General features: G+C 38.8%; 1 protein-coding gene across 1 annotated transcript in view; it reads right to left on the reverse strand.

Annotated features, from left to right (window-relative positions):
• The window catches only part of vps50 (VPS50 EARP/GARPII complex subunit), a 192,079-nt gene that overhangs the window by 89,435 nt on the left and 75,362 nt on the right, over positions 1 to 27,282 (reverse strand). Inside the window, exons 10-12 of the mRNA XM_060824779.1 lie at positions 15,390 to 15,432; positions 14,374 to 14,472; positions 6,897 to 7,037 (exon numbers count right to left, since the gene is read on the reverse strand). Of these exons, the coding sequence (XP_060680762.1) occupies positions 6,897 to 7,037; positions 14,374 to 14,472; positions 15,390 to 15,432 (283 nt within the window). The remainder of the gene's footprint in view (positions 1 to 6,896; positions 7,038 to 14,373; positions 14,473 to 15,389; positions 15,433 to 27,282) is intronic.

A 27,282-nucleotide genomic window follows, 5' to 3' on the forward strand; every position in this document is an offset into this window, starting at 1 on the left:
TTGACTGACTGAAGGTGAAATAACTTTCAGCTTCAGACATTGTCACATCAAGAAGAGACCACGTCTCCAGTTATCTCAAACTTCTACAATGTGCACAGTCCTCAAAATGTCATGTCTGATGCTGCATTTCAACACCCTCTGGGCAATGAGGGATGGGCAGGTAAGTGCTGACCTAGCTAGCGATGCTCACATGCCAACAATGTATATTAAAAAAAATACAGAGGTCCTCCCACGCTCTTCAACACCTGACTTGTTTTCTACTGAATCAACCCACGTGCTAAAAGGTTAAAGCCTTTTTTTTTCAAAAGAACATATTGCTTTGGAAACCAAACTGCATACTTGTCAACTAATTTTGGTCTTTGTAGAAATTCCAGTACCCTCAAAACATCCAGTAATCACTCAGCTGAGGTTTCAAGAAAACCTGAATAATGGACAATAATCCAAAACCTTACTGGAGAAAGGTATTCACAGAGAAGGGAAACAGTAACATTAAGTATGAGGGTTAACATTTAACATTGCTGGCATTCTTAAAAAATATCGACAGCACTCAAGTATCTCTCAATATCTCTTCTGAATTTGAAGCTACATTGGGAAAGGGAATAAGCTCCTTTTTTTTTGGGGCACACATCAACAATGTAAATTAATTTCTTTCAAGCCTGTCATGTACTGCTATTTTTCTTTTCCTTGAATTTTCCTTTTTCAGACCACCCATCCTGGCCTCTCAAACTAAGATCACCTGATTTGCATTTGGAACTATGCCTCTAAGGAAGCAGTAGATGCTGAATTCCAACTTCTCCCATAGCTAAAGTTTCCTTAACACAAAACATTATTCTATTCTGGGTTGTAAGCCACCTTGTGGAAAATGCTTTGAGTGATACCCTTTCAAAGTTTGGCAGTTTGTAGTCATGGCTGTAAATCAACTGAATTCAAGTGTTTATGTTATCAAATACAGAATCAGTTAATGTTTTTATTACAATATGTTGTAGATGAACAACTTCACCTCTATATTTAATTATTAAAATGTACACTTAGAATAATTTACAAATGCGATTTTTGCAGGGAAGCCAACTAAATTGTGCTCATCAATCCTACCTTAAACTAACTCATATTCTAGTGTTCTTTCACTCAACGCCAATTTCCAATACATTGAAGGATTCAAATCCACATAAGCAATGTGACAATTCAGCCAACTGAGTAACTTACACCACACAATAATTCTTCAAATTCCACTAATATATTTATGAAGAGGTTGGCTTAGCTGTTCTAATAAGAATATTAAAGTATTTTTTACAATATCTATTTCTAGATCATCCTAGATAATAGATAGCTAATGCATCACTGTGAAATGGAAAATATGTTACTCCATATTATACAGTTCAGAGTTGATACTGATGTCAATAACTTGTCCAACTTTGTTTTGAACATGCATGGAATACCCATTTTACAGTGTGAAAAATTCAATACAAATTAATCATTGAACCATACATGCAATTAGCATGTTAGTCAACTAGTGGAAAAGATGTGGTGACCATACCTAAGAAAACACATCTTTACAGTTTATTCTTTCCTCAGGTTAACCCGAGGAAAGAATATGTTAGTGATATACTTTTCTTCAATGTTATTGAGTGAAATGAAACAATAAATGTGAAGGAATAAATTGGGTGAGCATAATTGGTGCAATTTGTTCAGTAATATAAAAACGCAAATCAAAGGGCAAGTCCAAACATATTCCATTTTGCAACATAAACTTTCTGAGCCCCAAAAGCAAGCATCTCTTATGCTCCTAGTAAAGGGATTAAAGTTGAGTGACTAATGCTGCTGGTGACACTTTCGTCCCATGCACAGTAAAAATAACTCCTACACCAAATTTAATACTCCTCTCCTTTCTTCCAAGTCAAAAATGTTTCTCATCCTTCCATTTCAACGAGACTTTCTAACCACAATGTTTTCACGCCTAGTTTGTCCTTTCTTCATGAGCAACGCCGCAGGGTGTCAAATTCATATAATTTATTCAATAAAATTCAGTAAGTTTATTTAGACCTGAACTCAATGCCAAAACAGACAGACACTCTTGTTCATACAATCAAAATATCATAACTACAATTTATGCTAGTGAGACAAATTATTTGTAGTTAGATGTATAATAGAATTAAGCCCTGATAGGCCTTAATACAAATATGATATGATGCCAAAAAACATGCTGTGAACCTGAAACATGATGAAAAAGGATTTCAAATCAAACTTTTCAAACTGTTATTATTAACCTGGGTATGCATTGTTATTGGCAACTATTAGTAGCAGCATAATCAGACAGCACACAAAGTAACACACACACACTTTAATCACCTGCCATTTAAAACCAACTCCTTGCCAATACCAACTATCACCTACTTTACATTTCTTGGGAATGAATGAAAAATGAACACAACAGCCTAACTAAATGTCTCTGGCATTTTTAGCATTGGCACTGAATGTAGGCTTGAATGGGAAAGAGAACAATCGGTCCACATTTCAAACCTTCCTCAATTTATTTTCAAATGTACAATATTTTAATTGGCAATATTTTTATTGTAAGGTCAGTTCAATGAGTATATGAACTTAAGAAAAAACTGTGATTATTCTGAAGATGTGCTTATGCTGAAAAACCGACATGATCTAACTTAGCTGCTTAGCTACTCTTTGTAATAGCCTACAACCTGATAAATATGAATTTGAAACACTGCAAAACTTATAATTTTATAAGGCCCAAAAGAAGGTCATGCACTTCACCCCCTCAGCACCAGAAAATAATTATCCAGCCTAATCTTATTTAAACCATAGCATTGGACATTACAATACTTCAAGTCCATGTTTCAATAGTATTTAAAAGACCACATGAAGTAGATGCAGAAGTACGCCATTTGGCCCGTTGAGTCTGCTCTACCATTCTGAAGTCAAGACTGATCTCAAAGTCCTCATTCCGCTGTCCAGCCTTTACTCCATAACCCTAGATTCCCTCACTGAATACAAATTTGTCGAGCTCAACCATGAATATACCAAACAACTCGATCCTTCAGCATTCTACAGTAAAGAATTTCACAAATTGTCCACTGTCAGGGAAAAACCTAATCGCTCTCCTAACTGGGTGACCCCTTACTCTGAGATTATGCTCTCCAGTCCTCGATTCCCCACAAAATGTAATAACCTCTATGAAACTACCTGTCCAGCCCCTTAGAATCCTATATTTTTCAATAAAGTCTTCTCTCATGCTGTGAAATGCCAATGAGTTCAAGAACAACTTAATTTCTCCTCATAAGAAATTCCCTCCATACCTGACAAAGTCACGTCAACCTTCTCTGGAGCACCTCCAACGCAAGTATATTTTTCGCTTGAGAAGGGAAACAAAAGTGTATTGTATTCCACATGTGATTTGGCTAGTGCCACGTTTAGTTTTAATGAGACCTCCCTATTTTAGACTCCATTAAATCAAGGCCAACAGTGGATTTGCCTTCCCTATTACTCACTGAACCTGCAAATCCCTCACTTTCTGCAGTCTTTCTCCATTTAAATAATATTCAGTTCTTTTAATCTTGTTGCCAAATTGCATACCTCATAATTCCCACATTATATTCCATTTGCCAAGTTTCACTCACTCACTTAACCTGTCTAAAGGTCACTAAACACTCTGTTTCATCCTCATTACTTATCTTTCTATTTATTTTTGTGTCATCCACAGACTTAGCAATCTCATATTCATTTTCCTCATCCAAGTCATGCATATCAATTGCAAATTACTCTCTTCCCAACACTCATTCCTGTGACACTTTACCAGTTACTGGTCATCATTCTGGAACTGCCCTTTTCTGCCAATTCTGTCTTGTATCCATTCCCCAAACCTCTACCTAAGCTAATACACTAGTCTCAACACCACGAGTTCTTAGCTAATGACGTAGCACATGATTGAATGCCTTTTGGAAATCCAAGCATATTACATCCACTGGTTCTGCTTTAACAATTCTGATTGTTACTACCTCAAAAGAATAGGAATACATTTGTCAGCCTAAATTCCCCTTCGTTATGCCATGTTGACTCTGCTTGATAATATTCAATACTTCTAAATGCTCTATTGCATCTTAAACAATAGAACCTAAAGTCACATGAAAAACAAATGTTAAGCTCATTGGCTAATAGTGTTTTTTGTCTCTCTGCTTTTCTCCAAATTAAGGGTGTTATATAAGGTGTTTTCAAATCCTCTGGGACTTTTCCAAGAAAACAAAGGATTCTTGGAAGATTAGTGCATCTATCTCTGTATCTACTTGCTTTAACATCCTTGAATCCAACTCATCAAGTGCAGGAAATCTAACGATCGTTAGCCCCATTAGTTTCCCTCGTACTAACGATCACTGGGGAGGAAAAAAACTGTTTTAGCCATCTATAGCCCCTTAAATTATTCAGTATTTTTGCAACATTATTGAAGTTCGGTACTGTAAAGTACTAATCTAACTCACCTGTCAGTTCATGGTTCAGCCATATTATTTCTCAAGCCTCATTCTCTAAGGAGCCAATGTTCACTTTGGCCCCATTATTCCTTTTCATATAGTTAAAGCAAGTTTTACTGTCTGGTTTTATATTACTTGCTAGCTTCTCCCCTAAGGTTATTTTCTCCCTCTTTTTCTTAATCTTATGTTGTATTTCAAAACTATGCTAATATTCTGGTTTACTACTAATCCCTGAAATTTCACATGGTTTTCCTTTCGACCTGATACTATCTTTAACTTCCTTGGTTAACCATAGTTGTGCTATTCCCTTTATGGATGCCTCACTGGGATATATCTTTGTCGACAGGTAAGAACTATTTTCCTAGAAAGCCATTATCCCTCAACCATCATTGCTGCTAAACCCTTTCACAGTACACTTCAGCCAACTCTGCCTTCATTCCTTTGTCATTACCCTGAAATCAATGGAGCACAGTTAACTCTGACCCAGGTGTCTCACAATCAAACTGAAAGTTAAATTATATCTTATTATGATCAATGATCCTTAGAGGATCTTTTACTTTGAGATCATCTATTAATCTTGTCTCAATATGCATTATAAGATCCAAAACAGTGCGAATTCTGGATGGACCACAACATATTTCTCTCAGAAACAGTCCCGACAAAGCTCTATGAATTCTCCTCATGGTCACCTTTGGCAAATTGATTTTCCCAAGCTACACGATGATTAAAGTTAACGATTGTTAACATAGTGCCCTTTATACATGCCCTCATTATCTCAGGATTTATTTTGTCTGACAAAACAGCTATTAGGGGACCTGTAAACTACTTCAACAACTACGTTGTTCCTTTTGTTATTTCTAACCTCCAGCCATATGGATTCTACATCAGCCGATTTGGACTGAGAAAGCTCCTTCATCACTTTTCCCTTCTCGCCCATCTTTTTGGAAAGGCACTTTTTTAAACATTCATTTTTGAGATGTAAGCATTAGCTGGACAGGTATTTATTTGTCTGTAGTTGCTCTTGAGAAGATGGTGGTGAGCTGTTTTTGTGAACCACTGCAGTTCCATACAAGACCAGGAGACACATAAATCCACTAGGGTGGGAGGGAGCTCCAGGATTTGGACCCAGGAACATTGAAGTAGTGGCAATATATTTCCTAGTCAGACTGGAACCTGACTTGGAGAAGGTGGGTGAATTGCTGTTGACATGGTAAAATTAAGCAGGTTGCTTTGTCCTGGATGGTCTTGGGTGTTGGAGTTACACTCACCCTGGCAAGTGGGGAGTTTTCCAACTCACCTCTGGGTTGTGCTTTGTTGATTAAGAACAAGTTTTGGAGAGTCAGGAGGTGAGTTACTGCAGTATTATTGGCCTCTAACATGCTCTTTTAGCCACAATGTACATGGCGAGTCCAGTTTAATTTTTGATTAATTGTAGCCCCAGGATGTTGATGTAGCAGGGGGTAATTCAGTGATGGTAATGCCATAGAATGACAAAGGGCGATGGTCAGATACTGTTCTCTTTAATACGGTCATTGCCTGGCACTTGCCATTTGTCAGAGCAAACTTGTATACTGTCCAGGGCTTGCTGTATTTGGTCACGGGTGCTTCAGTAAGTCGCAAATGGTGCTGAACATTGTGCAACTATCAACGAACATGCCTACTTCTGATCTTATGATGGAGGAAAGGTCATTGATGAAGCAGCTAAAGATGATGGGACCTCAGTCACAATCCTGAGCAACTCCTGAATATTTAGCTCCCAGCTTTAAGATCATACCATCATCCTCAGGAAATGAGTAGAATTTCTAGTACTTCTGCCTCTAACATTCTGAGAGGCAGACAAGTCCAAACTCTCTCAACCTTCTAGGTGAAAAAAACTTCTTTTTCAATTGATACCACTTCATGGCTGACCTTGCTGCTAAAAGAAATTAGTTCTTTCCGCCTGGGCCTTTCAATTTTATGCAATCTCCCTTAGCCACGCTATTTCCAATGAAAACAAACCTAACCTATCCAATCTCTCCTGATAGTTGGATTCTCCATTCCTGGCAATATCCTTGTAAATCTTCTCTCTAGACTCTATAGTGCAATCACATCCTTCCTGTAATGGAGTTGAGGAAAATTAATATTACTTAATTCAACTTATCAACAACTTTCTTCCAAACTTGATTATATATATTCATTACAGCAATTTTATCATGGCAAGTTGTTCTGTGACGATATTAAAAGATGAAATTATCAAAAAGCTATTAAAAATACTGAAATTTGTATTGGTCTAAATATCATTGATTTGAAGATACAATAAATATTAATTTTGCTGTACTAAGACTTGAAGTCACCTTCAAAAGTAACATTAATAGCTAAATATAAACAGAGAATTTGCTCTCCAAGCAAAGTCACATTACATAACAATAAAATTCATACCGTGCAAAGATCTTTATATTGCAGCTTCTGAAACTTGGTGTCCGAGTTGCCTGCACACAATTCCACGTATCCAAGTACAACCTGGAAGACTGTGTTATGGATAGCCTGAGTGAAGTGCATGTGTAGCTGGTCCATTGCAGTCTGCAGAACATTTTTAAAAAATGATTTTAAAATGCATATTGTAATACCAATCAATAAATTGCTTAATCAGAATCCACAATTTAGGAAGTTTTTAAAACTCTTTTCATCTCATTGAGAAAACTCTTCCCTTCAAGTCCAAAAATAATGGACTGGGAGTTTTCACATGAATTCTAAAGTAGTAGTCGAATCAATATTCTTTTCAATTAATATTTTAAATAAAGTCACTCACAACCATCCCAATAAAAAAAAACTAACTAAAGGAATACATTTCTCAATTTATAGAACCATATATCCTGGGTTGCTCTCATATGCTTGCTATCAGAGTGCTGCAGCTGTATTCTGAACAAATAACTTGTCTATCTTATTACTTATAGCAAATCTGGGATGGGAAGTGTCATAGGCTCATTGGCTGGATGGTTCGTTTGCAATGGAGAATGATGCCAACAGTGAGGATTCAATTTTTTTTACTGGCTGAGGTTACCATGAAAAACTCTCCTTCTCAACCTCTGTCACTAGAGGCATGGTGACCCTCAGGTTAAACCACCAGCAGTCATCTCTCTCCCTAATGAAAGTGCAGCCCTATGGTCCCGTCAAATTATGGTGACTTTACTTTTAGTGCATTTGTCACTGTGGATTAGGATCCTTTGCATTTGTCATTATATAATGAGACTTTGGAGTGTTCAAAGTATGAATGAGTGTTATTGAAGCTTGTCACACTCAGCTCATCAAAACTACCGTGCAACCAAATGACAATGCTAAAATCTTTGAACATTTAACTTCATATTTTATCACAAATGGAAGATGAAGAAATGCTGGAGAAATGTCTTGTGGTGACCTGTAAAGGCATCACCATCAGTTTCTCAGTCCTGATGGAATTCATGTTAGGTTATTGGAGTACAAGGTGACTCTAATGACTGCAAAGCTTCAAAAAGAATTAATTCACTTGCATTCACCGAAGTTAAAAGCGAGCATAAAATCAGCCACTGTGCAAAATCAGACATAAATCAGTATTAATTGACAGTTTTGCAAATAAGGTAAAAAAGGAGATTGATGAGAGGAATGGTAATGGTCATTGCTCTCTGTTAGTGCTTAGGTTGCATTTTAGAAAAAGTGCAAGGTCTTGAGGTAGTCTACATATCTTGCCTGAGAGCAGAATATTTGATTTCCAGGAAGCGTCCCTCATGCTAGCATCCAGTCAAACTGCTTTTCTCCTTTCTTAAATAGCAATCTATGTTATCTATCATTTTAAATGGTAAATTGTAATTTACTGAGTGGGGAGGAGATTTGAGGAATTTACTTGCCTTTCACATTGCTGGCGTTACCATCTTCTTCTAACCTTTCTTTCCTGTCATCCTGCTGGGTGCAACTACTCTCACCTGGTTCCATTCAGATCTGTTAAACAGCCAGAGAAGCACTGCAACATATTCTTTTGCAGCGACACTACCTCCGGTATTGTACAATCAAAGTCAAACAGCACATAAACAGACCTTTCGGTCCAACCCATCCATGCCGACCAAGTTTCCCAAATGAAACAAGCTCTCTGCAGTTGACCTCTTCCCCTCAAAACTTTGCCTATTCATATAGCTATCCAAATGTCTATTAAATGTTCTAACTACCTGCATCTACATCTTTCCCTAGCAGTTCATTCCACATATGAACCACTGTGTGTGAAACGTTTGCTCCTCAGGTCCCTTTTAAATTTTTCTCCACTCACCTTAAAAATATGCCCATGATTTTCAAACACTCCCAACGTATGGAAAAGACCTTTGCTATTCACCTTATCTATGTCCCTCATGATTTTATAAACCTCTATAAGGTCACCCCTCAACCTCCGATGCACCGGTGAAAAAAGTCCCAGTCTCTCCTTAAAACTCAAACCCTCCAGTCCTGGCAACATCCTGATAAATCTTTTCTGAACCCTCTCCAATGCAATAATACCCTTCCTTTAGCAGGATGACCAGAACTGTATACAGTACTCCAAAAGTAGCCTTACCAACATCCTGTACATCCGCAATATGACATCCCAACTCCTATACTTAATGGTTTGAGCAATAGGCAAATATCTAAATGCCTTCTTAACCACTCAATCTACAAACAACTCTACTTTCAAGGAACTATGCACATGAATCCCCAGGTCTCTGCTCTACAACACTACCTTGGGCTTTACCATTAACTGTAGATGCCCTTGTTTGTTTTACCAAACTGCAATGCCTCACATTTATCCAAATTAAACTCCATCTGCCAATTCTCTGCCCACTGGCCCCATTGATCAAAAATCCTTTGTAAGCTTAAATAACCATCTTCACTATTGACTATACAAGTAAATTTCGGTATTGTCCACAAACTTGCTAACCATGCCTAAATTCTCATCCAAATCATTTATAAGAATGAAAACAAAAGTGAGCCCAGCACAGATCTTTGTGGAACACCACTAGTCATAGGCCTCCAGTCTGAAAAAACACCATTCACCACCACCCTATGTCTCCTACTGTCTAGCCAATTTTGGATCGAATTGGCAAGGTCACCATAAATTCCGTGTGATCTAACTTTACTAATTAGTTTACCATGCGGAAACTTATCCAAGGCTTTACTGAAGTTTATGTAGACAATGTCTACATGCTCTGCCCTCCATCTTTTTGGTCACATCCTCAAAAAACTCAATCAAAATGCGAGGCACGATTTCCCACACACAAAGCCATGTTGACTATCCCTGATTAGTCTTTGCCTCTCCAAAAGTACGTAAATCCTATCTCTCAGAATCCCCTCGAACAACTGCTCACCACTGATGTCTGACTCACCGGTTTATAGTTCCGAGGCTTCTCCTTACAGCCTTTCTTTAATAAAGGCATAACATTAGCCACCCTCCAGTCCTTCGGCACCTCACTCATGGCTCTAGATGATACAAATATTTCTGCAAGGGGCCCTGCAATTTCTTCCTTAATTTGCTCCAAAATCCTGAGATACACTTGATCAGATCCCATAGATTTATCCACTTTTACGTTTTTTAAGAGGCACCACCTCTCCCGTAACGTGGACTGTTTTCAAGACATCAATATTTATTTCCCACAGTTCCCTAGCCTGCATTTTCTTCTCCACAGTAAAAAGCGATTCAAACTATTCATTTAGTATCTTTCCCATCTCCCGTGTTCCATACATAGCCAACCATGTTGATCTTTAAGGTCCCTGTTTTCCTTGCTCTTAACATATTTGTAGAATCTCTTTGGATTAGCCTTAACCTTATCTGTGAAGGTTCATGTCCCCATTTTGACCCTCTGATTTCCCCTGTAAGAAAGCCCCTGCAGCCTTATACTCTTCAAGAGATTCACTTGATGCCAGTTAAATATACCTAATATATGACTCCACCTTATTCTCGACCAGAGCCTCAATATCTTTATTTATCCATTGTTCCCTCCTTACCAGCCTTATCCTTCATTCTACCAGGAACATACTATCTTTAAACTCTCATCATGTTATCTTTGAAAGCCTCCCACTTGCCTGTTTACCTGTGAACAGATTATTTCAATCAAATTTTGACAGTTCCTGTCTTATACTGTCAAAACCTGCCTTACTTCAATTATGAACTTTAATCTTTATACAAGACCTATCCTTTTCTATAACTACTTTAAAACTAACAGAATTATGATCACTGGTCCCAAAGTGCTCCACCACTAAGGCTTTGGTCAGTTGTTCTGCCTTATTCCCCAAGAAAAGGCCAGGTTTTGCTCCTTTTCCAGTAGGTACAGGTACATATTGATAAAGAAAATTTCCTGAAACACATGAACAAATTCCTCACCATCCCAGCCCTTAATACTATGGATGTCCCAGTTTATGTTTGGAAAGTTTAAAATTCCCTACAAATTACAACCCTACTATTCTTACATACATCGGAGATCTCTCTACATATTTACTCCTCAATTTTCCACTGACTATTGGGGAGCCTATAGCTCAATCTCATCAAGGTGATCATGCCCTTATTTTGGCTTTCCACCCGTATAGCTTGATTGGATGATCTCTCAGATGTAACCTAAACACTGCAGCAACATTTTCTTCAATTAAATCGTCACTCCTCCTCTTCTCTTGCCTCCTTTGGTCTCCTTCTTACAGCTTCTAAACTTCAAAACATTGAACTGCTAGTCATGTCCCTCCCTCAGCCATGTTTCTCTAATTGTTATGATATCCCAGTCCCATGTTCCCATTCATGCCCTGAATTCATCTGCCTTACTTGTAGGACTCGCTGCATTTAAATAAATGTAGTTTAATTCTTCACAGTTGCCTGATTTGCTCTGGCCTGCCTTTTGTAACTAACTTGCTCTTTTTAAATTCAGAACCAACCTCATGTCTATTTTCACTACTACTTAGGATGCACACCCAGACCCCCTCCACATGCTCCCCCACCATCAACACCCCTCTCCATCCCCACCCCTGTTATTCCAAAATCCCCCACTCCCTCCACACCCCTCTCCCCTTCCAGCGCTCAGCACCCCCACACCTCTCCATCTATAACTCCACCTCCCCTCCACACTCTCCCTCACCCCCCCTCTCCCCCTTCACACAACCCCCTACCCCAATCTCCACCCCCTCCCCCAACCCAATTCTGGCCTTCTATACTAAAACCGTCTTCACTTCCTATTCATGCATTCATTTAGGTAAATGTTGCTATTGTGTCTGCTTGAAATACAGGATATCAGTCACCTTTGTTTTTTGATATCTAGGCCCTTACTGACTTTCTCCATTGCGAGTACAGATGAAAAGTACACATTTAAAACATCAGATTAGTTTTATTATTCCACACACAAATTTGTCCTTTGGCCATACATTTTCCCCGTTTATTCTTTTGCCTGAAAACACACAGATAAAACACCTTTGGATTGTCCTTGATGCCACCCACCAGTGTTTTTTCATATGTCACCTCTTTGCTTTCCTAATTTATTTTTTAAGCGACTCCCTACAATTTCTATACCCAAGGGCAATTGCTATTTTGGTATCTACCATAAGCTTCCTTTGGTTTCTTATCCAATCCTGCCCATTCTTTGACATCCAGGACCCCCCGTACTGGTTGGTCCTATTCATCACCTATATTGGAACATGTTAGCCTTGCTCTCACGACAATCCTTTTGAACTACTCCAATACTCTAATATGGATTTTCCTGAAGTAGTTGCTTCCAATTCACTTTAGCCTGATCCTGCCTTCTCTTATTAAAATTGGCGATCCCTCAATTCAGAGCCTGTATTTTCGATTCTTTGCCTTTCTCCATATTTACTTGAAATATTACTGAATTATGGTTACTATCACAGAAATGCTCTGCCACTGACACATCTATCACTTGCCCAGCTTCACTCCTGACATTTGTATCCAACACCATCCATTCTCTTGTAGGACCTTTCTACAAGCTGATTTACAAAGCTGACCTGGACACATCTTAAGAATTCTGCCTTGTCTAAGATTTTCACACTTTAGCTATCTCAGTTGATATTTCTGACTATTATTTATCTGTTATTTTTATATTTCTAAGATTTGATGGTACGTCTGTCTTTTTATCTCTCCCCGACTGTTTAGAGGTGGATAGTACATCCTCTGCAAATTGACTGCCGCTTTTTGCTTTAAGTTCCACCCAAATGGCATCATTTGAGGAATGCAAGACATCTTCAATACTTAATGTTGCAATTGACTCCTCGTTCAATATTGCAATACAACTTCCGCTTTTACAGCGTCGTGCCTAAAGATTGTAGACCCCGGAATATTGAGATACCAGTCCATTTCCCTCCGTCAACCATGGCTCTATGATATCACATCCCAAATGCATGAATCATCACCCTCAACTAATCTTCCCTACTTACAAGACTCACTGCATTAAAATAAGTACCACCCAGCACTGCCCTGCTCCCATGTGCCTTAACGTGGCCACATTAACACTTACTTCTCAACTGCTTTGGTTCTTCTATACATGTCTGTGCATTACCCCCTACTGTAATTCCACACTGCACCTAATCCCCTGCCAAATTAATTTTATATCCACCACGTAAGGATGTGGTCCTATTCCGGTTCGGGTGCAACACATCGGACTTGTATAGGTCCCACCTTCCCCAGAAATGGACCCAGTGATCAAGGGATCTGAAGCCCTCCCTCCTGATTCAAACTCTTCAAACATGCAATTATTCTGTTCACCTATTCCTATATTCACCAGCATTTTGGTACCAGGAGTAATCCAGAGCTTACAACCTTTAAGTCCTGCATTTTAATCTGCTACCTTGCTCCCTAAAATCTTGGCTGCAGGATCTCATCACTCCTTCTACTCATGTCATTGACCCCACTGTGAACCACATCCTCTGATTGTTTGCGCTCACCCCCTCCCCAGAATGCCCTGCAGCCAGTGATACATCCTAAAGTCACATCTGCAGGGGCAGAAGGAATCTTGGCTGGTTGTCCCAGACTCCAACACATCATTTTCCAACGTAGAAAACTTGTTCTTGAGTGAAATGCTGTCTAAAGGCTTCCTGAGTACCTGTCTGCCACCATTCCTCTGACTGAGGAATGCACTCCCTCTCTGACTGTAATTCCTTAAACTTTTAATATCCACATCTAAAGATATGCTTTGCACATCATTATATTTGATGTGATTCAGTTCTGACCTTTAGAATTTGCTCCCTATGCTTCTTTACTTCTCAACAATTAGGGCTTCAGGTATCTGACATAATGTTTCTTTAAATGGCTTGTAACATTCTTTGGCTTGAAGTATTTTTTTTGTTCTGTGAGATGCTATACTACATTAAAGGAGGCATTTAAATACATGCTAAATTTGTTCACTGTTGAATACCCAACAAACTAGTATTCGTAGATAATCCTCACCTTTGAAAGTTGGGGGTGCAGAAAATTTTGAAGGTGCAAATTTGTTTAATTTTATGAGGGGGTTTGAGTATGTTCTATATGTCTAGAGTTGTGAAGCCTTTTGGTTGCATAACTAGTTTGCATATGATTACACACCTTTTTGGGAGAAAATGCAGATGGAACAACAGACCTTTACCTGGAACAATGACAGAATGCAGGCGGCCAACACAACAGATTCGGATAAAACACAAAATATCTAATCCACTCAACTCAGCAGTTTGCAGTCATTTGAGTTGACCACTAATTTCAATGTCTTTTTTTAAAAAAAAATGAACAAAAGGATTATCCAATTTCCAAAAACTGTATCATTTGCAACACCATGTTAAAATGTACAAAGCATCAGGAAGTTTCCAAACATTCAAGTCCACAAAATAAATAAATGCCATTAAGTGAATCAAATGATCAAGGATTTTTAAAAATATAAATACCATAAAATTGAAATGTATTTACCTGGGTTTTTCCCAGCAATCTGTAAGCAAGTTGGACCTTGGTATAATGACCGACTTCAAAGTGCTTGCAGGTTTTTGACAGTGCAACATCTAACTGTTCCTAGATTTTAAAAACAGTAATACTGAAGTTCAATGAAATAATAATCAGCCAAGTTGTAGATCAATGAGTATTTTTATTTTCAATTATGAAATTCAAAAAATATTTGGACAAAAATTTGAATTTAGCTTTCAACTGACTGAATAAAGTTTAAACTTGATTGAACTGAGCTTTCAGTTATATTGTCTAAAAGGATAGGAAAGACAAAATAAAATAGATGTGACAATGTTGCAAATATTTATCATCCACCAACAAGCATTTCTGCTGAATTCCAAATCATAATCAATGGACAATAGCATTTGAATTTCAGTTCAAGAATAGTTTCAAAGTTAATGTGATTCTTTGAAGCATTATTTTTAAATGCTCGTTTCAGAAAGTTAATAAAAACACCAATGAGCAAATGTACCAAGTATTCAGATGAAATCACAAGTCGGGACCATCTTATAGTCATATCTCAAATTGGTCAATGGTACACACTGGAACAACTAATTATTAAAGCAAATGTAATATAAAATGATAGCTTCTGCTAAAGTCTTATCAAACTCCTTCTACTGAGACATAGTGAAATCAGAGATTTAGTTTGCACTTTTGAAAATGATCATTCAGTAACCTTCACTGGTGAAGTAAACAAAATAATTAATTACTGCCAAATTTGAGTAATATCAGAATCAGCAATGCTTCATTTTGAAAGTGGAACAGGGGAATGTAAGCTATAAAACCATTTGCCAACATAGTATTGTGAGATACCAAATTCCAAAAGTGATAAAATTAAGCTTGGATGGTGTCTGGTTTACAAAAATATTTTAAACGTTTAAATGATCAACATGAATTTATGAATATTTACAACATTTGGAAAATAGCTTGTTTTCTACAGTCATTTCATAAACCTTAATTTAAAATATTTTATATAAAATCCCTACCTCTATTTGTTCCAATGTATCTTGTAATTTTGAATTCAGTTCACTAAAAAGAAATCAAAAATGTTAGCTCTTCTTCATGGCCTAATAAAATCACAAATGCCAAAGTCATCTCAATCTGATGATTAAATGGAATTACAAACACTATTAAGAAAGGTAATTAGCCATAGTCCATGGATTCCATAGGCATCTCTTCCAATAGCAAGATGCAATTGATTATGAAACTTGAGGGGCAGACCTCAGCATCAAATATAGAGAAGGGCAAGGAGATCACAGGCCAATATAGGAATTGAATCTATGTTTTTAAGCTATGGGAACAGAAATGGGGAATTTAGCCCACAAGTCCATGCCGGTACTATGCTCCAAATATGCCTTTTCCCACCTTATCTTATCTAAAGATATCACCCAAACCCCCAAAGCCCTTCTCATTCATAGGTTTGATTAGCTTCCCTAAAAAAATCAAAACTATCTGATTCAACCATTTCTTATGAATATTACTTGCATATTTTTACTCTTTGAAATTCTCAATTGGATTTCTTGACAGCTTATAAACATGGCCTCTGGATATGTTCTTTTCCCAGAAGAGGAACATTTACCTTGTATCCGCTCTCAAAACTGCTCAATTTAAAGGTCTTTCGGAGGTCACCCCTTAACATTCTTTTTCCCCTAAAAGAGGTCCCAGCCTTTAAATTATTCCATGATATGAATACATATTCATTTCCACCATCTGCCTTGTAAATCTTCTCTGGAATCTGTAAAGTGCTTTCATATCACTTTTATAGTATGGTGATCAGAACGGCAAACAGTACTCTTAGGTGTGGTCTAACGAAGGTTCGATACAGATTCAGTGTAACATCCTACTACTTAATTTCATTCCTCTAGAAATAAATCCTCAAGCTTGATTTGCGTTTAACAACATGCCAACCTGCAGTGCAACTTATGGATACTTTCACTCTGAACCCCTGTTGGTCCTTTACCCCACCTACACTTTCACCTTTCAAGTAATAGGAGACGTTTCTATTTTTTGTATCAGAATTTGTCAATGGTGGACAAATAATTGGGAAACTAAATCCATGTACTCCAGTAATGTGTTGCAATTCTTATAGATACGGACTATCCGCCTCAATTTGGTGTCACCTGCAAACTTAGAAATTGTGTTTTGAATACAAATTCCAAATTGATCATGTAAATTAAGCACAGCAGTGGTCTTAGCACTCATGTTTGTGCAGTACAATTTCCTCCTCTAATCATTCAAAAAACCACCCATTATTGCAATCCAATCCCTTCGGTCTTAAAGCCAGGGAATAACCTATTGTGGTATTTGCATCCTGATAACAAATTACCTGAGTTTATTCAGTAGTCTACTATCGGGAAACTTAACAAAGGACTTTTGAGAATCTACATAAATTATATCGACTATATGAATACATTGTTGCATCTTCCAAAAATGGAATAAGATCAAATAAGCTATTCCTTTTAGAAATTCATCCCGACTGTTCATTATATCTTCAATGAAGAAGTCATCTATTCTCTCCTTTTGTTAGGGTTCCTTATTTCCCGATCACAAACATTCAGTTGACGAATGTAAAATTTAACAGGCCTGTTCAGCATGCCTCCCAACATACTCCTTAATACAGAAATATTAGAAGTCAGTCTTCTGATTCTACACTGTTATCCAACAAACAATTACTGTTTGCAGTAACGTCTTTGCTATTTCTTCACTGCTTTCGTTGAACAGACATGGATGCAGTCCATTTGGATTGGAGATCTCATCCTCTCAAAGCTTGATTAGCGTTTTCAAGACATCATCTTTCTAAAAAAAGTTCTCATTATTTATGTCAGCATTCAATTATATATCTACCTGCGCTATTATCCCAGAAAATATTAAAGCATAAGAATTATTTCATAATTCTGCATTCTCAATTGTTACTCAAAGTTTATAGGATCTATCTCTTAATGGCCCTATTCCAATCAGAGCTTTTTCTTTTATAAAGCGATATGCCTATAAAATATTTTATGATGTTGTTTTAAGACCCTTGATAATATCCTCTTTTGGTTCCTCTTTTCTTTACTTCTCATTTAAAGTCTTTATATTGTCCCATTTGTTTTCCTAAATTCCATGCTCAGCTCTTAAAAATCAGCTTTTCCTTCACCAATATCTTGGTCTTTGCCATACTTATTTCCTTCTCTATTATCATCCTAAATCATATTATGAAGCCTGGATGTTCCCATGCTTTTACTTCCCTTGTATGCTCTGCTTCTTTGTCCATTACTGGATCCAATACCGCATCTTCCCTTGTTCAGTATTTTACATGTTAGATTAAAAAGGAGACCAAAGAGTAACACAATGTGGGAAACCTTTTACCTATAACTTCTGTTCAGGTAAAGTTCAGATAGTTGAAATTCTACTTGTTTGTCTGGTTTACATTTAGATTGTTTCCAATTCTTGCGGTTCCTTCCCCTAAATGGATCTTACCCAATGGCACTCCCTCATCCATGACACTGGAAGACTAATGTAAGCTCATCACAAACTTCTAAAATGTTTGGCCTGGATTTCAGACTGAGCAATGAAACGGTCATGCCTGTTGTTGATCTCAAAGAAAAAAATATTTTCACAACTATGTAGCATAAAACCAAGGAGCTCTCAAAGCAATGTGGTTGTCAAGATGGCCAAGTAACTCGTCACATGATTCTTATAGCTAACAAACATGAAGTAAAACACATTGTTTTTCATTTCTTCTCAAGTTTTACATTGAAATAAGTGATTGAGACATACACATGATTAAGATAGAACCTGTATCATCATAGTCAAACATTCAAACAGAAAGTTCACATTTTACAAGTAATTAAAAAAAATTCACAAATGCAATATTTTCAGGGAGTAATTATGAACTGGGAAGTTAAAAATCCAGTTAAACATCCTTCAACAAGGTGACACCTTTTTACAAAATAAGTTTTTAACAGCAAGACTGATACTTGACTATAATCTAGTGACAGTTCACCAGCAAGTGTTCAAGGATATCTCCATTTTAATGGTCATGTGGAGATGTTACTGTCAGTTTCAGAACGGTAATAAAGGCAAATATCATTATTATTGCAAAATCTGGGTGATTAGAAAATATGAAGGCAACAGAAGACTGTTGTAAATAAACCATTGAAATATATTGGCTTGCAAAACATTTTACATCTATTTGATCCATGAGACAAAACACATAGGTTAAGTCCCTTTAATACTTTCCAACAATATAATCAATCTTTCCTGTAGTTATGCTAATTGTTAGTCATTCTTCTTCAATTTACTAAATAATTTATTACAAAATGATTTTGACAAAACTGGTTGCTGTAATAAGTATTAAAAGGCATGATGTTTCAACAAGCCTGAAAGCGAGGCTGTAAAAATGAATTCCCTCACCTACAATCTTTTAAAAGTCATAATGTGATACTAATTCAGTGATTTTTAATTTACTTGCTCATGGCATACAGGCATTACGGTCATTCCTAATTGTCCTTGAGAAGCTTGTGGTGATCACTTGCTTGAGCCATTGCAGTCCCCATGGTATAAGTACACCCAACTATGTTGTTATGAAGAAAGTCCAGGACTTTGACCCAGCAACAGTAAAGGAACAGCAATATCCCTGTTAGGATAGTGTGCGGCATGAAGAGGAAGCTGTTCTCTTCCATCCACTGCTATTTGTACTTGGAGATGGGAAAGCCTGCAGGCTTGGCAGATGCTATCAAAGGTGCCTCATACAAATCTCTCTCAAAAGTTAAACTCCTATTAGAGTATTATGATTGATTAACATACGTTTCGAAGTTGAACAAATTCCCTCAGCATAAAGATTCAACATTACCAGCTTGTTTAGCACATTTTTCATGTCATTGATGGTCTTAAGATAGAATGTGATATGTGCAGACTGCCATAAAAAAAAACCTGAATGTCCTCTAGACGAAAATTACAATCAGTTATATTTTGGGATGCTTCTTAAATTAGCAACTTAATTTGTTTCAAACATTCAGGATCATTTCTACAAACTGGTGTCTTCGCTGTCTTCAGTGTTAAATAACAATCAAGTCCTGGCTCAATTCTGAGCAGGATATTCACAAAACAATGTGCTACAGATTATGATAAATCTTAAAAATACACAAACACAGACACATTTGGCAAAACCAATTTGATGTTTAGACAAATGAAAGTATCAGTCAACTATGATCTATAATCTGACTGCTGTTGAATTTCTGTTGCTTTGATTTATGTAACCCCTGACCCCATGTGATTTACTAATTAGTCTGACATATGTCATGCTACATTCAAAGATTTATACAAATGCGCCCCCAGGTCCCTCGATCCCTTTGCACTATCCTTCCATGGCTATTAGCAACAATATGTCAAATAAGAAAATTTGAATGCAAGAGAATAACAAACTCATAATTAGAGGAGAAAAAGCTAGTAATTTAAATTTTAAAAGGAAGCTTTTTTCCAAGTGGATTCAGAGATTTTCTTTGTTTTTCTTGACAAAGAGAAAACCTGGCTAACATATTAATAAGCTCACTTAATAAATGATAAAACATTTGCATAACGACAGTCTATGTTCCTCTTATCTTTGTTTTCTTTTGCATGGACCTGTGAGATACAGAGACCCTCTGAGCAGCTGCACAGCTTAGAGGGAACATTTGATGACAATTTGCAAGGATTAAGACGGTAAAACAATCCTGAGCATCCAGATGCCTGCTACTTCAACAAACCACTGTGCTCCCATGTCAACATTTTGACTCAGGCCTGCAACAGCGTTCCAGCAAGACTCAATGCAAGCTGGACGAATAATAACTCATCTTCTGCCTGGGTACAGTACAGTCATCAGAACTCAGCGTTGAGTTTAACAAGCTCAGAGCATGAACACATCCTTCCACGTCTACTACCAACCCTCACGTAGCTAGCTTCTCTTCTCCCCGGCTTACAATTCACTCGTCTGCCTGGCTATCTTTTCTTCTTCCTCTCTCTCTATGCTGTCTTCACTCATCCACTCACTCACTCCCCTCATCACCACCAGCACAAATACCACCTCTTCCTAAATACTTTTAGTTCGGTGGGAGGGGGGGGGGGGGTCACTGGACTCATTGTTACCTGTTTTCTCTCCACAGATGTTGCCAGACCTACTGAGTTTCACCAGTAATTTTAGATTACATTAGATTAGATTAGATTACTTACAGTATGGAAACAGGCCCTTCAGCCCAACAAGTCCACACCGACCCGCCGAAGCGCAACCCACCCATACCCCTAACCTAACACTACGGGCAATTTAGCATGGCCAATTCATCTAACCCGCACATCTTTGGTTCTGCCATCACATTGGTACTGAAACTCATGAACCATCATTACTTATTTGTGTGATAGGCAGAACATCTTTTTGGCCTGACAGCGGCATCCTGTAAGTGGCAGACACCACCCGTGTTACACTCGTACAGAAGGAGCTTGAAACAACTAGGTTAACCTGTTACTCAAACTTCAGGGTAAATGGGAGGTAAACATTTTAGGATTAAAAAAAAGTGACAACTTATGCTCATTCTTGAATTTACATAATGTACAGTGAGAAATGAACAAACCAGGATGGCAAAGTGACCAGACCAAAGATAGCTATTATCGCAAAGGAAGGTGAAGACATAGAAACAGAGTTGATAAAGTGTGATGCTGGAAAAAGCACAGCAGATCAGGCAGCTACTGAGGAGCAAGAGTTGACATTTTTGCACCGTGGAGAGGGAAGGGAGCTGAGAAATAAAAAGAGGGGTGTGGCGCTAGGGGAAAGGGGATGGGGCGAGGGGAAAGGTTATTGAGATGGTGACAGAAGCATACAAGGCTGGGAGGTTTAAGACACTGCATTTAATATGGCATTAGTTAGTGACAACTCACATATTAATACACAACTTCTGGTTTTATTTCAGATTTCCAGCACTTGCAGTTCTTAATTCTATTCAACAGTCTACCCCACCAATATAATAATATGAAATAATGTTATATAAATTTCACGAATGGCTTTCTTTGGGCATGGTTTTTATGGCATTTTGCATAACAGTTGTCACAGAGTAAAAGCCACAGTGTAAAAGTAATACATATATGTATTTAGAAACATTTTAAATACACAATAAATAGCCCCTTCAATAATCATGAGACTGGACTTATCAATAACCTTCCCAAAGATTCTCTAAAGTCAACAATAACCAGACAATCAACACCCAGATAATATTCAAGGCTGTTCAGGAGGTAAGAATTGTAATAATCACTACAGTGATCACATCATCACGAAAAAAATACTAAGAATTGCAAGCTACACCCATCCTACAAAATGAGTTAGTGACTTTTCATTTACCTGATTGGCTGACCTATTCTGGGGGTTACCTGCAATACAATCCTTTATCTTGACATTATTTACTTCGAGTCATCGAGTCATAGATTTGTACAGCATGGAAACAGACCCGTCGGTCCAGCCCGTCCATGCCGATCAGATATCCCAACTCAATCTAGTCCCACCTGCCAGCATCTGGCCCATATCCCTCCAAACCCTTCCTATTCATATACCCATCCAAATGCCTTTTACATATTGCAAACGTACCAGTCTCTATCACTTCTGCTGGCAGCGCATTCCATACACGTACCACCCTCTGCGTGAAAAAGTAGCCCCTTAGATGTCTTTTATATTTTCCCCTCTCACCCTAAACCTATGCCCTCTAATTCTGGACTCCCCCACCCCAAAGAAAAGACTTTGTCTAGTTATGCTATCCATGCCCCTCATAATTTTGTAAATCTCTCTAAGGTCACCCCTCAGTCTCCAACACTCCAGGGAAAACAGCCCCAACCTGATCAGCCTCTCCCTATAAGTCAAACCCTCCATCCCTGGCACCATCCTTGTAAATCTTTTCAGAACCCTTTCAAGTTTCACAACATCTTTCCAATAGGAAGGAGACCAGAATTGCATGGAATATTCCAACAGTGGCCTAACCAATGCTCTGTATAGCTGCAACATAACCTCCCAACTCCTGTACTCAATACTCTGACCAATAAAAGAAAGCATACCACCTTACTCACTATTCTATCCACCTGCGACTCCATTTTCAAGGAGCTATGAACCTGCACTCCAAGGTCTCTTTGTTCAGCAAGAGGTCCTGGGGATTTATCCACCTTTAGGTGTTTCAAGACATCCAACAATTCCTCCTCTGTAATATGGACATTTTTCAAAATGTCACCATCTATTACTCTACATTCTGTATCTTCCATGTCCTTTTTCACATTAGATACTAATACAAAATACTCATTTAGTTTCTCCCCCATTTTCTGTGGCTCCATACAAAGGCCGTCTTGCTGATCTTTGAGGGGCCCTATTCTCTCCCTCGTTACCCTTTTGTCCTTAATGTATTTGTAAAAACCTTTTGGATTCTCCTTAATTCTATTCGCCAAAACTATCTAATGTCTCCTTTTTGCCCTCCTGATTTCCCTCTTAAGTATACTCCTACTGCCTTTATACTCTTCTAAGGATTTACTCGATCTATCCTGTCCACACCTGACATATGCCCCCCTTTTTTTTTAAAAGCCAAACCTTCAATTTCTTTCGTCATCCAGCATTCCCTATACTAGCAGCCTTTCCTTTCACCCTGACAGGAATATACTTTCTCTGGATTTTTGTTATTTCTGAAGGTTTCCCATTTTCCAGCTGTCCCTTTGCCGGAGAACCTATCCCCAATCAGCTTTTGAAAGTTCTTGTCTAATAGCATCAAAGTTGGCCTTCCTCCAATTTAGAACTTCAACTTTTAGATCTGATCTATCTTTTACCATCACTATTTTAAATCTAATAGAATTATGGTCACTGGCCCCAAACTGCTCCCCACTGACACCTCAGTCACCTGCCCTGCCTTACTTCGCAAGAGTAGGTCAAGTTTTGCACCTTCTCAAGTAGGTACATCCACTTACTGAATCAGAAACCTTTCTTGTACACAAAGTCTGGTTGAAGATTTGTAGCTCGGGTGTCCGTTGTTGTGGTTCTGTTCGCCGAGCTGGAAGTTTTTGCTGCAAACATTTCGTTCCCTGGCTAGGGAACATCATCAGTACTATTGGAGCCTCCTGTGAAGCGCTGCTTTGATCTTTCTTCCGGTATTTATAGTGGTTTGTTCTTGCCGCTTCCGGGTGTCAGTTTCAGCTGTAGTAGTTTGTATGTGGGGTCCAGGTCGATGTGTCTGTTGATGGATGTTCTTGCCGTTTCCGGGTGTCAGTTTCAGCTGTAGTGGTTTGTATATGGGGTCCAGGTCTATGTGTCTGTTAATGGAGTTTGTGGATGAATGCCATGCCTCTAGGAATTCCCTGGCTGTTCTCTGTCTGGCTTGTCCTATGATGGTAGTGTTTCCCAGTCAAATTCATGTTCCTGGTTGTCTGAGTGTATGGCTACTAGGGATAGCTGGTCGTGTCGTTTTGTGGCTAGCTGATGTTCATGAATGCGGATTGTCAGCTGTCTTCCTGTTTGTCCTATATAGTTTTTTGTGCAGTCCTTGCATGGTATTTTGTAAACTACGTTGGTTTGGCTCGTGCTGGCTATTGGGTCCTTTGTTCTAGTGAGTTGTTGTCTGAGTGTGGAAGTTGGCTTGTGTGCTGTTATGAGTCCTAAGGGTCGCAGTAGTCTGGCTGTCAGTTCTGAGACGCTCCTGACGTATGGTAGTGTGGCTAGTCCTTTTGGTTGTGGCATGTCCTCGTTCCGTGGTCTATCTCTTAGGCATCTGGTGATAAAGTTGCGTGGGTATCCGTTTTTGGCGAATACCTTGTATAGGTGTTCCTCTTCCTCTTTTCGCAGTTCTGGTGTACACCATGAACATCAGCTAGCCACAAAACGACACGACCAGCTATCCCTAGTAGCCATACACTCAGACAACCAGGAACATGAATTTGACTGGGAAAACACTACCATCATAGGACAAGCCAGACAGAGAACAGCCAGGGAATTCCTAGAGGCATGGCATTCATCCACAAACTCCATTAACAGACACATAGACCTGGACCCCATATACAAACCACTACAGCTGAAACTGACACCCGGAAACGGCAAGAACATCCATCAACAGACACATCGACCTGGACCCCACATACAAACTACTACAGCTGAAACTGACACCCGGAAGCGGCAAGAACAAACCACTATAAATACCGGAAGAAACATCAAAGCAGCGCTTCACAGGAGGCTCCAATAGCACTGATGATGTTCCCTAGCCAGGGAACGAAACGTTTGCAGCAAAAACTTCCTTTCTTGTATATACTTAACAAATTCCTCTCCATCTAAACCCTTAGCATTATGGCAGTCCCAGTCTACGTTTGGAAGGTTAAAATTCCCTACCATAACCACCGTATTATTCTTACGGATAGCTCAGGTCTCCTTACAAATTTGTTTCTCAATTTCCCTCTGACTATTAGGGGGTCTATAATACAATAAGGTGATCATCCCTTTCTTATTTCTCAGTTCCACCCAAATAACCTCCTGGGATGTATTTTCGGGACTATCCTCCCTCAGTATAGCTGTAATGCTATCCCTTATCAAAAACGCCACTCTCCTTCCTCTCTCGCTTCCCTTTCTATACTTCCTGTAGCATTTGTATCTTGAAACATTAAGCTGCCAGTCCTGTCATGTTTCTGTAGTTGCTCTGATATCCCTGACCCATGTTCCTAACCATGCCCGGAGTTCATTTGCCTTCCCTGTTAGGTCCCTTGCATTGAAACAAATGCAGTTTAATTTACTTGTCCTATCTTGTTCCTGCCTCTGCCATGCATTCATGTGCTCTATCCTCCTATTCCTGCCCTCACTAGCTCGTAGCACTGGGAGTAATCCAGATATTACTACTCTCGAAGACCTCCTTTTTAAATTCCTGCGTAACGCTCTGTAATCTCCCTTTAGAATCTCAACTTTTTCCCTTCCTATGTTGTTGGTTCCAATGTGGACAACTGACCTCTTGCTGGCCCCTCTCCCCCTTGAGAACAGTCTGCATGCTCTCTGAGACATCCTTGATCTTGGCACTAGGGAAGCAACCACCATTCTGATTTTTTTTGCTGCTGGCCACAAAAAAGTCTGTCTGTATCTGGGACTTGACAGTCCCCTAACACAACTGATCTTTTGGAATCCGACATACCCCTCGTCACATTAGAGCCAGTCTCAATACCAGAAACTTGACTGTTCGTGTTACGTTCCCCTGTGAATCGATCACCCCCTACATTTTCCAAAACATCATACTTGTTTGAAATGCGAATAGCCACAAAAGACTCCTGCACTAACTGCCTACCTCTCAACTTTCCTGGAGTTATCCCATCTATGTGACTGTATTTGCGACTTATTCCCCTTCCTACAACTGCCATCTATCACATACCGTTGCCGCAGCAAATTCCTCATTGCCTCTAATTGTCTCTCCAACCGATCCATTCGATCTGTTAAGATTCGCAACCAACAGCATTTATTACTGATACAATCCACAGTAACCTGTAAACTTTCCTTAAACTCCCACATCTGACCAGAAGCACATATCCTTCCTGATGAAGGGCTTGCACCCGAAACGTCGAATTTCCTGATCCTTGGATGCTGCCTGACCTGCTGCGCTTTAACCAGCAACACATTTTCAGCTCAGAAGCACATATCACTCTACTAAAGGCCATATTTGCTCCTTCACAATCTTAAGGCACAGAAAATAACACTTTTATTCATCTATAAAACACTGCTCCAGGTTAAATTAATAGTTACGGCTTATTTTTTAAGTTTAATCCAGAGACATCTCTCAAAAAAAAATCAAGAACCCACTCTACTCACTACTGTAGACTTTCTGTAGGCCACACTTAAAACTATCCACTTATCTGTTTCTGTGCTGTGACTTTGCCCAAACAGTTCCTCCAAAATCAGTTGTGAATTTCACTGTTTGTTAATTTTCTCAGATGCACGCCGATATCCAGCGATACATGAATTCAAACAGCAAAGGCAGTAACTGTGTAGTTTCACTATGGTGTCAGTTTCTTTCTCTCTCTCTCCTGCACTGATCTCACCAAGTGCTTCCTTTGTCTGTACCTCGCCCTTTATAAAACTGCTGCTGTTCTGAATATTTTTCCCCCGAAGTTCAAAAACAATGCAACAGCATATGAAACAGTAATTGCTGCTCCTGGAATGCGAGGAAATCACCTCCAACACCAGCTCTTACAGCCAGAAAGTTTTCCCATCCTCCACCTTCCCTGGGAGGTTTGGGCATGTGATTCCCACAGTACTGAACCCAACTGTCTTTATACCAAAACAAATTTGAAATAGCCCACATATTTTAAGAGTCCGCGCTTCTCCATTCAACATCTACTGACGATAATTGACATCCCTAATCGTGGGGTGCAAACGAAAAGCCTCTGGCCTGTAAAAAAGCAAACCAAGCTATATTTGTGTTCTCTATAAGCAAAGAGCCCAAGAAGCATGGTATTCCAACCGGAATTCTACCAACACACACACTGACTTGCACCTGATTTACCATCCCAGAGATAAATAACAGGAAATGACATCACCATAGTAAGTGACATCAACAACACAAAGAAACCCAAACATATAAATAGAAAGCAGGAATCATCAGCAATGCATCGTCTAGAGGCTCACTGAAAATGTTGCCTGGTGTGTGACGAAAAGTCTGAAAATTACCTTCCAGCTCAGCGAGCAAACCTACATCCAGACCCTCAACCTGAGCTACAAATCTTCTCAAAAACATGCTAAAAGTTAGTCTATTCAATAGCGATTGTGGAGCAACAGACCACATATTTTTAAAGGAAAAAATAAATCACAATCTCCTTATGGATAGATGGAGAGAAGAGGGAGAGGGATTTGTTTTAAAATGCAATCTGTCCATAATATTTGCATAG

The sequence above is a fragment of the Hemiscyllium ocellatum genome, chromosome 5, assembly GCF_020745735.1.
Source record: "Hemiscyllium ocellatum isolate sHemOce1 chromosome 5, sHemOce1.pat.X.cur, whole genome shotgun sequence".
Taxonomy (NCBI): domain Eukaryota; kingdom Metazoa; phylum Chordata; class Chondrichthyes; order Orectolobiformes; family Hemiscylliidae; genus Hemiscyllium; species Hemiscyllium ocellatum.